Source organism: Enoplosus armatus, chromosome 15 (assembly GCF_043641665.1).
Source record: "Enoplosus armatus isolate fEnoArm2 chromosome 15, fEnoArm2.hap1, whole genome shotgun sequence".
Classification (NCBI taxonomy): domain Eukaryota; kingdom Metazoa; phylum Chordata; class Actinopteri; order Centrarchiformes; family Enoplosidae; genus Enoplosus; species Enoplosus armatus.
The window spans coordinates 16,430,839-16,446,383 of record NC_092194.1 but is presented as its reverse complement, the minus strand read 5'-3'; the positions used below and the strand labels follow the sequence as shown (position 1 = coordinate 16,446,383).

Here is a 15,545-nt window from a genome sequence, read left to right as displayed (position 1 = left end):
TTGTAACCATGCATGCTCGAGTCTTAGTTATTGATTTGAATCTTTTTTTTTGCTAACCCCTGACATTTGCTCCTCCTCTCCACGCTTCAGCTGACTCTGTGGATCAACGAGAAGATGCTGACGGCTCAGGACACGTCGTACGATGAGGCCAGGAACCTCCACAGCAAGTGGCTGAAACACCAGGCCTTCATGGCTGAGCTGGCCTCCAACAAGGACTGGCTCAACAAAGTGGACCAGGTTGGTAACGCTGTGTATGTGCCTTTGTACACCTGGGTATGTCTGTCAAGTGGCTTTATATGTTAGAGAGGGCTATAGGAGTGTCTTAATAACAACTTGAAATCATTATTATATCTGAAGAGCTACCTATTCTATTGGCCTTAGGTCCCAAATTAAGGCTTAAAAAGTCATAGTGACAAGAAAGTGAGAGCGTCTTTAGCTTATAATAGAGCAGGGTTTGGTAAAATTCTTTGTTTTTGATCTAAACATACGCCGCTGACCCATGACATGGCTCTGCTAGCTAATACAGTCCACAAGCTAACAGTAAAGTCGCCCCAAATCATTTGATTGGATGCATTTATGTATACACCCCAAGTTCAGAATCAAACAAATTTCAAGGTTTTACAAGAAAAGAGAGAAATGTTGATATAAAAATACTTATCTACCTTTTCTTGATCTCTATTAACAGCTTCCAGGTAAGACTTTTTGTTATAAACCAGGTGATGTTTTTTCCCTGGTGGTGCATTTTGAAAACAACATCTTCTCTCTGTGTTTTTGTGGATACAGGAGGGTCAGGAGCTCATGGAGTCCAAGCCCGAGTTTGAGCCCATCGTGACGGAGCGGCTGGCCAAACTCCACGAGCTGTGGGACAAGCTGGAGTCCACAACCCAGGAGAAAGCCCGGCTGCTCTTTGATGCCAACCGTTCCGAGCTCTTCGACCAGAGCCTGACCGATATGAAGAAGTGGCTCGGTGAGCTGCAGCAGCAGATACACAGCGGAGACGAGGATGTCAAAGACCTGACTAATGCCAACATCCTGCTCAAAAAGCACCAGGTCTGTGTCTTTGTAGCATTTGCTATATATACTTAAGATTTGTATGCTCATTGTGTCTGCTGTTCCTTTGCACACATGCACTAAATCTCACCACAGGAGTGAACACATTATAGTTTTAGCTTTAGCTTATGTGCTTTCTCAGGATTAACGTTGAGTGAGAAAGTGAGCATCTGTGCTCGATCTGTATTCGTGTTTACAGTTGGCATCTGAACACAACAAACAGAAATCTTATAAATCTAAATCTTAATGTGAAAAAAGCATTATATGTGTTGGACAGAATAACAAGAACATTATAAGTCTTCTCAAGTATATTACAGTCGATGTTGCATTGGTAAAAGTTTCATGAAATCAGTGGCTGAGCTCAGTTTCGCACATAAACGGCGAGACCAACTAACTTTTTGTGGGTTTACCCTCCACTACATCCTGATTAGGCTCTTGAAAGGCTATTCATCTTTTTCTCTAATCGTATCTCCCTGTGCCAGATGACGGAGAACCAGGTGCGTGACCGGGCGCGGGAGCTGGAGGAGCTCCAGGAGGCCGTCAGGAAGCACGGCGGAGTCAGGGAGGACCTGCCGGAGCTGGAGGCCGAGCAGCAGGCCCTGCAGAAAGACTTCCAGCAGCTCCTCACGCCACTGGCCGAGCGCAAGGGCAAGCTGGAGGCCGCCAAGGCCGTCCATCAGTTCTACAGAGACCTGGCCGATGAGCTTGTGAGCGTGGATCCAATTTCAGAGCAAAATTAAAGTGTCGAAACTCTCACAAAATGATTGATAGCAGAAAATTAGAATAGAGAATGTTAGATTTTTAAAGGAGCTGGATTAATGTTGGCTTTTGAATGACACCTTTAGGGACTTATATTTTAGAAATATTGAAGCCTGAACTTCAGAGGGTGTTTTTTTTCCCACCAAAATGATAACTTATTAATTCTGAAATAAAAATTTCAATTACAGTATCTGCACTTAGTATGCAAGATAGTAAGACCACCAGCTCTCTCCATGAAATTGACTCTCCAGGTGAATTTGGGTAAAAAGCTTTAATCCTTTATTGGTTTCACTGCCTAAATCCACTTTAATCAGCTGGAGGAGACGGCTTAAAGAAGGATTTTTACTGTTCGAGATGTTGGAGACATTTTGTAAAGGGGTAAAATTTAATATAAAAAAGATGGTCTTTACATTCTTTTATACTATGTGTACATCTGAGATCTTCAAAGCTATTTCTCAACAGAAACCATCCTCCCTCCGCTATTTTCTCTTTTCATTGCCATAATCTTTTTCTTCTTCTTCTTCTTCTTCTCTCTCTCAGCTCTGGATTGAGGAGAGGATGCCCCTGGCAATGTCACAAGAGCATGGCCACAATCTTCAAACTGTGCAAATGCTGCTGAAGAAGAACCAGGTAAGGGATTTGTCTGTAGAAAAAAAGAGCTGTGATAAGCTGCACTGTAAATCACTACTTTTTTGGCTCAATTAATCTAATATTTTCTTGATTCATTGTTCTGATGAAGTTTTATAAAATGCCCCTCACAATTGCCTAGAGTCCAAGGTGACTTTGTCAAATTGCTCATTTTGTCCCACCAACAGTCCAAAACCCAAAGAGATTCAGTTTACAATTATATATATGACGAAGAAAAGCAGTAAATCCTCTTATTTGACAGGCTGGGATAAAGTATTTGGTATTTTTTCAGTATTTCTGCTAGGAAAGTTACTGAAACGATTAATTGATTATCAGAATAGTAATTTCTCTGACGATTTACTGATTTACTGTGCAGCAAACAGATTTTCAATGGTCGCTACTTATTCTGCAAAGAAAACAACATATCCTTGCATACATTTTGTTTGATACATGGGCCGAAAAAGCAGCTGCAGAGCGAGTTCAGAGCCACTTGGACACTATCACATTGTCTTTAGGGCAATGCTGTAACCCTCACTGTCTCCTTCTGTGTCTATCAGACGTTGCAGAGGGAGGTTGAGGGCCACCAGCCTCGCATCGATGAAGTACTAGAACGAGGAAGGAGGATGGCGTCGGCCGCCAGCGCAGAGGGCAGACCGGAGGCTGAGCGGATCGCGGGCCAGCTGAAGGAGCTGGAAGAGGCGTGGGCCCGGCTGCAGGACGAGATGGCCAAGCGCAGGGAGAGGCTGAACGGCTCCAACTTGGCCCAGCAGTACTACAACGACGCGGATGAGGCCGAAGCCTGGATAGGGGAGCAGGAGCTTTACATGATCGCCGATGAGAAGGCCAAGGTGAGGAGCAGAGCTGCGGAGCAAGACAGACAAGGAAGCAGACCGATTAACTCAGGGAAGTGGCCGCAGATGTCTGAAACACAGATCTTATTATCTAAATCAAAACAAGGCATATCATGTTGTGCAAATAACAAGTGGCACTGCATGCATTACCATGATTACATGGTTACATGATTACAAGTGGCACCCTCTACTGAGAGCTCATTTGGAGTATTTTGTTTTGCTTTGATGTGCAGTCTCCTGTCCCTTTTACGCATAATGTCTCTTCCTCATCCTCCTCTCCCTCCATCTCTCCAGGATGAGCAGAGTGCCATGCTGATGCTGAAGCGCCACATGATCCTTAAGCAAGCCGTGGATGACTATGCTGACTCCATTCAGAGGCTGGCGGACCGTGCCCAAAAAATGTTTGCTGAGGACCATCCTGATGGGTTTGTGCTTTGATAAAACAAAAAAAAAATCACATCTGAACTCCTTGTGAGGATGCTAATTCACTTGTGTTGACCCAGTCAGTTGTGGTTTAGGGTGATAAGAGAGACAAGCATGTAAAGTGTGATAATTCCTGTATCCTAATCACACGCCTCATCTAGAGTAAACCTGAAATCCAATCCCTTTTCTCATTTTCTCCATCCTCCCTGCATCTCATTTCCTCCCGTCCTCTCCCTTTGTCCTGTCTGCAGTGAGGACATCATCAGGCGACAGGGCCAGGTAGATAAGCAGTACGCAGGGCTGAAGGAGCTGGCGGAGGACCGCAGGAAGAAGCTGGACCACACCTACCACCACTTCCTGCTGAGCCGAGAGGTGGAGGACCTGGAACACTGGATTGCAGAGAGAGACATGGTGGCCTCCTCTCAGGAGATGGGCCAGGACCTGGACCACGTCACGGTATTATTTACTCAAAAACATGCACACACTTGCCATCATACCATATGAGACAAACATTATAGCACATACAGAGAGAGAAAGTGGCCACAAAATAACCCTGAGGCCTACTTGCAGTGTCTGAACCAGGACGGCCCCTCATGTCTTCTTGCGCAAGTTTTTTAGTTGTACCAAAGTGCAGAACGGCGTAAACTTAAACTTAAAATCTACCTCTTTCGTTTGCTTTTGCTTTAGGTGTAAAGTGATCACAGACCATCTGTTTTGATGAACTTTTGAGCATTCATGAGCAATCACTGCATGATTCATTGGGTATTTATATAGGATCCCAATGCACACACTGTCCTGTGCAGCTTTAAATCAAATACCGAAAATAAAACTGTTGAATCTCTTAAAAGCATATCTGTCTTTTCCCTTCAGCTGCTGAGGGATAAGTTCAGAGAGTTTGCGCGGGAGACGGGGATGGCAGGTCAGGAGCGAGTGGACTTTGTGAACCAGACGATAGACGAGCTGATCGAAGCCGGCCACATCGAGGCAGCCACCATGGCGGAGTGGAAGGATGGCATCAATGAGAGCTGGGCTGATCTGCTGGAGCTCATTGACACTCGCGCTCAGCTCCTCACAACCTCTTACGAACTGCTCAAGTAAGGAAAACAGTATTGATGCACGAGACCACGAGCAGAAAGACGGATTGGTTTTTAGATTTCCTGTCTGATCCTGTAATGCAACATAACGTGTCCAAACAAGTGAGAATGATATTGATATCTGGAGCAACTAATCTGTCACAAAGAATTCAACTTGAACATGACAACTTCACATTGATTATAGTAAGGAGGGTGATGGTAATAAACACAGAGCCAAAGAGAGTGATCGATCGACCCCTTTTTTTAAGGTACTTTGATGATGGGAAAGAGCTCGTGACTCAGATCCACGAGAAGCAGAACGAGCTGCCTGATGATGTGGGAGAGGACTTCAGCAAAGCCGAGTCCTTCCACAGAATGCACGCCGCCTTTGAGAGAGACATCACCGCTCTAGGCAAACAGGTACAACACTGGGGATCAGCCCTTTAACTCTGAGGGAACGCAGCAGGCAGCGGCCAAGAGGCAAACTTTGATGATTCATATCTGAAAGCGGGGAGCGAGTGCTGCAATGTTTGGACAACTGTGAGAGGGTGAGAAGCCATAAATGGTGGTCCAGTAGGGGGATTCTTACATTTCTATCAGCCTCTTAAACCCATTGCTCAGTCCAATAAATAAGATTAGAAAAATGAACGCTGCAGTAATCAATATTTTATATTAACATCAGGTCAAATTAATATTTTATAATTTACTCCTGCCTCCAGGTTCAACAGTTCCAGGAGACGTCTTCACGGCTTCATGCCCAGTATGCAGGGGGCCGAGCGGACAGCATCCAGGCCACCGAGCGAGAGGTGATGGAAGCCTGGAAGGGCCTGCTGGACGCCTGCGACGGCCGCCGGGCGCAGCTGGTGGACACAGCTGAGAAGTTCCGCTTCTTCACCATGGTGCGAGACCTGATGGCCTGGATGGAGAGCATCATCCAGCAGATAGAGACTCAGGAGAAACCCAGGTGAGCACACCTCGGAATCAAGAATTAGATTACATTTCAACTTGACATCAATTTCTCAAATTCCAGACTGCAAGAGGGTGCATTTCTTTTTTCTGAAGGGACATCTGATTCAGACAGCTGGATAACAAACCTGAAGCCTTGCTCTTATTAGTATTTGAGTTTCACTTTTTAGTTCATTTTCAGTTGTCAACAAAAATGAATTAAAACTGAGATAAATGACTGTTTCTGTATGTATAGATACATATATTTTAAATTGTTGAGGTGGAAAGAGAAGAATAATGTCTACTAAGTAATAAGATGTAGGCTCAAATAAATTAATAAAAACGTATAGTAAAAAAATAATATGTTAAACTATATCAACATTAATTTCTGCCATTTCCAAATTGCAAGAGGCTGTTTTTCTCTTTTTACTAAAGAGAAATCTGACAGCTGGAAAACAAAACTGAAACCTTGCCCTTTGAGTGTTTGAGTTTTACTTTTTATTCAGTCAATAGTCATACAAAACATAATTCATTTGTTTGGTGTGAATATTTTCAATTAAGTAGTAAAATGTAGACTCAAATAGAAATCCTCACATTATATACTGTATAATTAGAGTTAATTTGTTATCATAGCTATTGTTCTCACACTTAATGTTCAGTAGTGCTTGTGTTGAACAGTACTTATGTATGTGACATGAAGGTTATAATAACCTCAATGAATAATATTCAGATATTAAAGGCAGTAAGTAAGTTTTTTTGTCCCCCAAAAAAGCTACAATTCAGCCTAAAAATCTATTTGTTCACAAGCAGAAATTAGAAATATAATTCTACACAATGTTTTGAGCTTCAGTATATTATCTCTTTATGAGACTGTTATACTAGTAGAGTAATACTGCAGTATTTTTGTATTAGATCAAGGACACTGTAAACTTGCCAGAGCCTGGTCATTACAGTTGCAGTTCCAGTCCCCACCAACAGAGGTAGATAAACTTCTTGCATTACCTGTTATCACTTTAGTTCCTTCCCTCCTCTACATCAGGGATGTCTCATCCGTGGAGCTCCTGCAGAAGTACCACCAGGGGATCCGCTCAGAGATTGAGGCCAGGGGAGCGAAATTCACCGACTGCGTAGACCTCGGCAAGGCCCTGCTGACACGCAAGCACCGAGACTCTGCTGAGGTAAGGCCTCAGCAGCGAAGGCTACTTCTTTTCATCCTCAGCTGGGCCTCAAATTGCTGCTTTCATTAAATTTAATTACTTTTCTGGGAGTGATTGTTCTTGTCTGGCACAATGGAACCAATTGGATCGCCACGAAAGAAAAAAATTCCACTCATCTTACACTCATCAGGGAGACTATAAAGCAAACACTAATTAGAAATGGAAAAGCCAAAAGAATTTAAATGAGCAATTGACCCCGGCCTGAATTTAACGTGCCGTTAATTACTTCACAATACTAATTCTTAGAGGATAATAGCCAGTCTTGGGGCTGAGTTGTTTAATAATGCTGATATGTAACTGCGACTGTATAACTGCTTGCGTCAGATCAAGGAGAAGCTGGTGCAGCTGACGGAGAAAAGGACGGAGATGATGTTCAAGTGGGACGACAGATGGGACTGGCTCAGACTCTGTGAGTAAAACCTCAGTAACATTCAACCTAAAAACAAATCCATTATTCCTTTCACAAATCTAAAACTGCCAATGGCTGTATGACTAACTGAAGTGAAATCTCATATGTGCACAGACCTTTGCACATGAAAGAGCACTGTGGCTTTTGTTCATCAAAGCACTCAGACTCCAATAAGTATCTTTTGTTGCAGTTTTAAAAATAGTGAGACAAAGATGTTGCATGATAATGTTTCTGTACAATAAAACAATATGTGTTCTCTCCAACACCAAGTAAGTAAATGTTTTCAAGATGGTGTACAAGATGGGCAACCACAGAAAAAACTGTAATATTTCAAAAACTGTCCTCTCTTTCCAAAATGTTTTCACCATCTAAATGTGTTGTCACTTTCCAAAACATGTTCTCACTTTGTAACTGTGTCTACACTTTCCAGATTGTCCTCGCTTTCCAAAAAGATCCTAACTTTATAAAAATGTCCTCCCTTTCTAAAAACGTCCAAAATTGCCACACAATTCAATTCTCAGCCCTAATCCTAACATAACCTTAATCTAACCTTAACCATAAAATCAATTCTTGACTCAAAGCACAGCAGTGGTAGGTGTGTCCCCATAATGTGACTGTATGAGCAGAATAGTTCAAATAATGGCCAGCATTAATATTTATGAAACAGAAGGGTCTTGTAAAATGCTGTTACTGTAAGATAAAAACTACATATCTCATAATGATCTCCGTCTTTATGGCCTCCAGTGCTGGAGGTGTGTCAGTTTGCGCGGGACGCCTCGGTGGCGGAGGCCTGGCTGATCGCTCAGGAGCCCTACGTGACCAGTAAAGACCTGGGCTACACCGTGGACGAGGTCGAGAAACTCCTGAAGAGGCACGAGGCATTTGAGAAGTCCACCGCCACTTGGGAAGAGCGCTTCTCTGCACTGGAGCGCCTCACTACGGTATCAAACCTGAAAGATGGTCTACAGTTATTTGACTACAAAGAACAAACATGAATGATTACCGCTGCTGAGAAACATATAATGAACACTGTGGTCTTGTCAGAAATATCGATGGACTACATCTTACCTGCAGACTTAGACAACAACTTAAACGACACGTTTGGTTAATGAGGGCTGAAGACAAAGGCAGTAAATTAGCACATAGCTGACTCTGGTACAGCTAAGAAGCTGCGCACTTTCCCTGTAAAATAAACAAATGTGTCATATTATGTTTTTCCAAATTGAAGCAAATAATGGATTAGGTGCTGACTCAAGTTCACTACTGTGTTGCAGCTGGAGTTGTTGGAGTTGAGGAAGCAGCAACAGGAGATGGAGCAGTGCATTAAAGACATACAGCGTACAGATAAGGAGAGCAGGTACACACACGCCCACACACATGCAGTCATATACTGCACATGCACCATCGCGCCCGTAAGCACAGACGTGCATACAAACAAAATTATTTGGTGACGATCATCACAACAGTCCTTTTAAAGGATAAGTCTGGTGATATTCTAAATTTTAAGTATTGTCTGTTTATCTAAAGCCTTTCTAGAGCCTTTTTCCTCTGTGCCACAGACCTCCATTGTTTTCTAAAAACTATTAAAAACACGTAATGAGCCACACTGTCGCACTGGGTGACATGTTCCTTCATTATTTTACTTTGAGTCAATCCCACATGCACTCCCAATCCCAGCTGTTTTATGAAAAATAAAGCCAAAATATATACAAAAATATGCAGAAAGAACAAATGGGCCACAGACAGGCCGAGGAAGTCAAAGTATTGAGAGACGGACAAACGCAATGTTTTGTCTTTTCATGGGATTTGTTGACAATAACAAAAATACTAAATATTGCAAGTCATTAAAACTCTGTTAAACCCTTTAAGATCACACAAACACATTGTTCTCCAACTGCTGCTCTTGAAAGTCTCTCATGCAGACCCCATGCTGCCCTCTTCCCTACAGGAGAGAAGACACCGGCTATGATGAAGGGTCTTCACAGCCTGGCACCACTGAGGTTAGTAGCTACACTCACTTGGCTCTGTTTAAGCTGAAATAAAAAAAAGAAATCTCTAGCCTCTCTTCTGGGCTATTATCTTGCTAAATCCTGCATTTATAAGAGCTCCTTGACTTTTTTACTCTAAAACAAACTACATTTGACTCTGCTGAGAACCCTTTGTGAGCACTTGTATAAATAATCACTGATGCGTAAATCAAGGGCACACTCTGCTCTCCCATCCCCTCCAAACGTGCAGGTTGATTTGTTGATTTATCTATGATTTTTCTCCTCTCTCTTTCTGTTTCTGTCTTCCTGTGTTTGGTTTCTGTCTCTTCTGTTTTTTTGTTTCTCCTCCAGTCTGGTTGTGGTGCAGTTGAGCCCAGTTCAGGTCTGCCGGAGGGGACAGTGGGTGACACCACAGTGTCAGAAATGAGAGAGAGTGGTTCTCTTGTTGAGTTGGAGCCCTCTGTCTCAGTAGTGACCCCGAAAGAATCAGAGAGGGCGGCCACCATGCCCACGGAGGCCCTCAGAGCCCAGACTGTGCTGAAGGAGGGCATGCTGGGCCGCAAACACGATGTGGAGGGATCAGGAAAGAAGGTTTCACCTAGGTAGATAATAGGAAAAGGACCACCGTATTGTTTTTGCATGTTTTAGCCCATTTACCTCATGTAACGCCGTCTCTCACCGCCCCACCACCCATTCCACACATTAATTTGCTTCCATTCATTTCTGCACGTTAGGAAGGTCTATTGGCATGCTTGAAAAACTGCTGACCGTCTTTCATCCATCATAGTGAATATCAAGTCTGCATTCATTTTTATGTTATCTCACCTTTTGCACTCAGACTTTTTAAATCAATCTGCACTTAAACATCACGCGGCTAAAAGATCATTTTCCTTGTGACGGATTAAACAACTCAAGTTTCAAGAGTCTTCCAATTTATTTTCATATTGAAAAGAAATTAAAGGAAACCAATGGCTGCCTTGTAAAAAAAAGACATAGCATGCATTCAAAACATTATGTTACGTTATACAGCAAATATGTAAAGAAGCTTTATATATGATTTGTATTTAAGGAGCTAGAGCTTAGACAGCAGATGTTGGGGGGGGGGGGTTTGCATTAGCTACTTGTTTGCCAGCTGTGAGTCTTAAAAACTGAATCAAAATATAGCAGCACAAACCAATGTTAGTTAACGTTCACTTAAAGCCCTAACATGAAAATGCCCTCAGTAGTGTTAATTATAAAAGTATTAAAAGTATTAATTATGGACTTACTCACTTGTGGATATTAAATCTCACATCCTAAACATAACGGACATAAAAAACTTAATCCTGAAAATATCAGAAAATATTAACCATCTACTTCTCAAGTTAGTTAGTTTTGTTTCACTCCTACCTCATGACGGCTGTGTGCAGGCGATCTAGCTGTTTACAGTTGTTACAGAGCAGTGAGCTGCGCCAACCGCTCTCCTCACTTCTAATTAACTGAATTAAGTCTTAATGGAGTGGTGGCGTTGTTGTGGCTCCAGTAATTGGGATTGAATTAAATTGAATCCACATTATTGCCAGAAATTAGCTACCTGATATGATCAATCTTTCCATCCCCTCCTCCTCTTCCTCCTCTCAGGTCGTGGAACAACTTGTACTGTGTGCTGAAGCCGGGTCAGCTCTCGGCCTATAAGGATGGCAAGAGTTTTAACCAGGGGCTGACGTATCATGGTGAGGACCCCTTGTCCCTCAGTAACGCCATTTGGGAGATCCTCACCAACTACAAGAAAAAGAAGCACGTCTCCAAACTACGGTGAGAAACCCGTCCATCTGCAGGTTTTTAATTGTCTCACTATCAAAGGAATAGTTTGCCATTTTGGGAAATAAGCTTATAATAAGAGTTACATGAGAAGATCAAGTGTGGTATTTTTTGTATTTCTTTTTTATTTTGTGTAGCAGAGGTGTTATATAAATCAAGTTTATTATCATTATCAGATTACTGAAAAATATGTTTTGGGGAAAAAAATTTTTTACACTCTTTATTTTACTCTAATGGTCAAAATTAGTCTAAATATAAAATAAACTTTTCTCCACACAGTCAATTTTAACTTCACTTTCTTTTCCCTCTCACAGTCTTGGAGACGGCAGTGAATATTTGTTCCAGTGTAAAGACGAGGTGAGTTTTTAACCACCGAGAGATAAACGACGAATAACTTTCCATGTATCACGAGACTGAATGTTCTGCACTTGTCCTGATCTTTGATCCGATGTAAAGCAGTGGTCACAGGGTGTAATGCTGCATGTAGTACATGCATATTTTATTTTATGAGCTGTTTCAGTTTGACATGTCTGCCCATGTATAAGTGATTTGGTCAGGTTGTTTATGTAACTAGCTGGCATTAATGAGGGTGTTCATATTTCTTCCGTTTCAACATCACTTAGCGAGAGATTTACCCTACAGGGATCATTAAGTTTGACTAAATAAAATAATTCACAGCGAGGTTGTTTCCATCTATATTATGCCTATTTAGCCTCCCAAACACGTTATTTAAAGTTTCTTTGCTAAATGCGTGACCACTTCCATGTGTTCATTTACTCAAATAGACCAAGAGACCAAAACACACACTGCCCCTCTGGAGGTGGACTTCCGTAAGCCACTGGTGTGTTTTTGTGTTTAATTTCAGGAGGAGCTCCAGCGCTGGAGCCAGGCCATGGAGAAGGCCGTTCAACCCCTGGCAGCGGAGGAGGCGTCGGGGCCCTCAGGGGCCAAAACCCACAGCCTGCCCGCTCCCTCCTCCTCCACTGCCCACCCTGAGCCCAGCTCTGCCAAGAAAGACAAGGAGAAAAAGTTCAGTCGCTTTGCCAAGAAGAAGTGAAAGGAGATGGGAAGGCCACCGGGCGGGTGGGGGGTGGGGGGTTGCCTAGGCAACCTGGAAAGAGAAAGTAGTATTTGTGTACAATCAGTCAGAGCGAGCTTTTTATCACTAGATTTTTTATATTATTTTGCGAGAATTAACATAAATATTGTAGTTTAGGTTAAAGCCTTCACTCGTTTGCCTGTATTTAAGCCAGAGTACCATGCAAAGGGCCACTTTTTTTCTTTGTGTTCTTTTTAACAAATGCCAGATTCAAAGCATTAAATTAAAGCACAGGAATGCTCCTTTCACACTCAACCAAAGAATGTTTGTAAAACTTTTCTTTTGTTACTTTTGCTGCAATTTTTTGCTTTAGGATGGCATGCTTTGATATAGCTATGTACGATATGAAGGCCTGTAAAGAACATGGGGTGACTCAAGAGTACTATGGAGTACTTTTATTAATCTGCCTTATACAATGGTTGTGAACTGTAATACTGTGCTGTTTGAATTTGGAGCGCTAAATTCTACTTAAAGAATGAATTTAACAGGCTTTAAAAAGCTTTGTAAATGTGGGGTAAAGACTTGGTGATGAGCAAACCGTAGTGCAGTGCTGTACAGTGCGCACACACACACACACACACACACCAAGTGTAATTGCAGGCATGCAAACTAAATGCTCTATGCACTGTGAAGGGTTTGACTGTTGAGACTTTAAATTGGTAACTGATGACACACGAGCAGTCATGAGACACCACCATCAGTCAGTTTTGAATATAGATCTAGTCGGACTGTATTCCCAACTAAACTGTGGCAGTAGTTATTTCTGTGAACTTGAAATATACTCAACACTTGTGTATTGAAAATTTCATATCTATTAATTAACATATATACATATACAGTTTATATATCTACAGATGCATGAAGTATGTTTTACGTTAGTTTGATATGGTGCTATTGTGATATTCTTGAACCTTCAATCAAGACCAACTCGACCTGCCTTATTTGTCTTCAACTTTGGCTTGCAGTGACACAGGTGTGAAAATGTATTCTGTTAGCATACATCTGAGGGGTGTTTCATCAAGGTGGCACAGAAAAGCAGGTCTTATTGTGAAAAGCCTGACTTGAAATGAGCCTAACAAACAGAACCAGGATTGTTCCGTTTCCTAAAGTCAAGTCTGGTTTATTTTGAAACACAGACACGAGACATGAAACACTGATAGCATGAATTGATAATGAAGAAAACTGACATGTAAAGACAAAACTGCGATGTTTACGGCCACAGAGCAGCAAATATCAGCAGAAAATAAAATATTACAGCAAAAATTAACAAAACCACGGCCATAAACACAAAAAGACAACTTTTAGCAGTTGTTGTGGGTCAGCAGGGAGCTCAGGCTCTACTAGTAATCATGAATTTATAGGTTTGAGTCCCGTGTGAATAATGGGAACTTTCTTTGTAAAATAAGAGCTAAAAATGAATGTGTAGATGTGTAAGATACAAGATACCATTAAACAACTTTGAAATATACAATAAGAGCCCAGTCAGGTAGTTTATTTAGTAGCACAACAATAAGATAATAAACATTTTTAGAAACTTTACTCTTATCAGTATGATTTTCCTACTTTGTTTGGACATATGGTGAAAATACTGTTAAAATACCTTCAGACTGGCTGCCTGCCCCTCTTGCATTTTTAATAGACAGATTTCTGGGTGTCTGTTTCTTTAATTTTATTTAAGTGACATTCAAAGAGAGAATAAATGGTGAAAATGCTGCTCACTATGAGGATACAGGCGTGGGTCAAAGTTGTTTTTTTGGCTTTATTTTCATTGGAGTGCTTTTAAAATGGACACTTGTTGACTGGAATTAAGTTAGGTTCAAATTTCAAGTATGCAAAAAGTGCAGCACATGTCAAAATGTGTTAAATCTGTTGTTTCCCCTTCAGGGAGAAAACACTATGTTTCAGTCCGGCAGATTGATTGTAACACTGGTTCAGCCCGAGGTGCAGCTAAGCCTGAAAACAAACCTAATCAAACCCAGGCTTGTCTGGAGGGATACGTTTCCATGGTAACCTAGGTCAGACTTATTGAAACCTCCTTTATGAAAAGAAATAGGCCTGACTTGCTGAAATAAGCCTGGTTTAACTGGTAGTCTGGCTTCATGAAACACCCCTCTGGGCTCACAAATTCGATTTTTTTCATTTACAAGAAATGCTGAGTGTCAAACTACAGCCAACTAGAATTTAACCCGGGAGCTCTTGTAAAAAGCAGAACAAGAGCCTGGGCGATTATTCAGTACGTTTTACGGTACCAGCCAAAGTCTAGGACAAGCTGTGGGTCGGATGAATCTTGACTTCTTTTCCAAAACCACACAACAGGACCAGGCATGCTCTTTATCTAAAGGCGAGGATCATACAGTAGCAGTATGGAGCTGAGGGAATGTGTCTTTAATATGAATGTAAGGGAAGAAAGGAAGGAAGCGAGAATTTGGTACATTTAGTTTCAATAATAAAGCCATAAGAGAATAAGACATTTTAAAAATCGATATACGCATACAGGGAATATAGAGTATGTACAGTATATGGAACTGCATTTATACATGTGAACTTGTCACCAGGATGGTGGCTCACACACACACACACACACACACTCTCTCTCTCCCACTGCCATCTTGCCTTGTACTCCGGGCTCCGTCCCTGAACTACAATCCAACTCAAGTGACCTCATTGAAGCGGTGGAAGTCAGGCGTAGAAAGATAAAACGACACTGTTCAGCTCAAGAGGAAATGAGGTAGCATCAGGATGATCTCCGTCTAGGTCATCTACATTTACAAAAAGGAACAAAGTAGTTTAAATCTTGCGGCCGTCTAAACAAGAAATACAGATGTTTCCGTGTGCAGAGGGCCAGAAGAACATCACGTCTGTGCTACTAGTACCAGTAGCCCAATTATTCTGTTATAAACGCACCTTGAAATGGTTTGGGAGACTTGCATCACATGTATTCAGTCTTGTTTTTATTGGTCACTATATCTACAGTAACTCAGACACTACCTACTCTGTCACCTCCATCCACTTTGTTTATTCCTCCACTCCTTCCCACCTGCCTTTTCTGTTCAGTGGTTTTTAATCTGCATTTTGTACTCTAGCTATGTAAAATATCCAGAAATGTTGTCAAGAAATATCAAATACATTTTGAGAGAATAAACTTTAAAATAAACTCCTGAAACTATACAGTTTGGATTTATTTAATGGCATTTTAATCTCCTTTGCTAAAGTTTGAAATTCATGTCCACAGTTGTACCTTTGCCGATTTATAATGAATACTGATTTAATTCTAATTGTTAATACATTAAAAAAAAAAAGAAAA

The 15,545-nt window shown here is 41.6% G+C and overlaps 1 protein-coding gene across 3 annotated transcripts in view; it reads left to right on the top strand.

The window, feature by feature from the left end:
* Window positions 1-15,409, top strand: part of sptb (spectrin, beta, erythrocytic) — a 34,875-nt gene extending 19,466 nt beyond the window's left edge. Inside the window, exons 18-37 of one of the 3 annotated variants that reach the window (XM_070920967.1) lie at window positions 91-237; window positions 784-1,050; window positions 1,533-1,757; window positions 2,350-2,439; window positions 2,994-3,284; window positions 3,582-3,712; window positions 3,962-4,166; window positions 4,581-4,804; window positions 5,053-5,203; window positions 5,503-5,747; window positions 6,768-6,906; window positions 7,270-7,354; window positions 8,099-8,295; window positions 8,629-8,711; window positions 9,303-9,361; window positions 9,521-9,525; window positions 9,694-9,944; window positions 10,963-11,136; window positions 11,457-11,499; window positions 12,008-15,409. In XM_070920967.1, the coding sequence (XP_070777068.1) occupies window positions 91-237; window positions 784-1,050; window positions 1,533-1,757; window positions 2,350-2,439; window positions 2,994-3,284; window positions 3,582-3,712; window positions 3,962-4,166; window positions 4,581-4,804; window positions 5,053-5,203; window positions 5,503-5,747; window positions 6,768-6,906; window positions 7,270-7,354; window positions 8,099-8,295; window positions 8,629-8,711; window positions 9,303-9,361; window positions 9,521-9,525; window positions 9,694-9,944; window positions 10,963-11,136; window positions 11,457-11,499; window positions 12,008-12,199 (3,204 nt within the window). In that variant the 3' untranslated portion in view covers window positions 12,200-15,409. Of the gene's footprint in view, window positions 1-90; window positions 238-783; window positions 1,051-1,532; window positions 1,758-2,349; window positions 2,440-2,993; window positions 3,285-3,581; window positions 3,713-3,961; window positions 4,167-4,580; window positions 4,805-5,052; window positions 5,204-5,502; window positions 5,748-6,767; window positions 6,907-7,269; window positions 7,355-8,098; window positions 8,296-8,628; window positions 8,712-9,302; window positions 9,376-9,520; window positions 9,526-9,693; window positions 9,945-10,962; window positions 11,137-11,456; window positions 11,500-12,007 lie in introns of all 3 variants that reach the window. The other 2 variants (XM_070920966.1, XM_070920965.1) reach the window with 2 other exon arrangements.
* The last annotated feature ends 136 nt before the right edge of the window (window positions 15,410-15,545 follow it).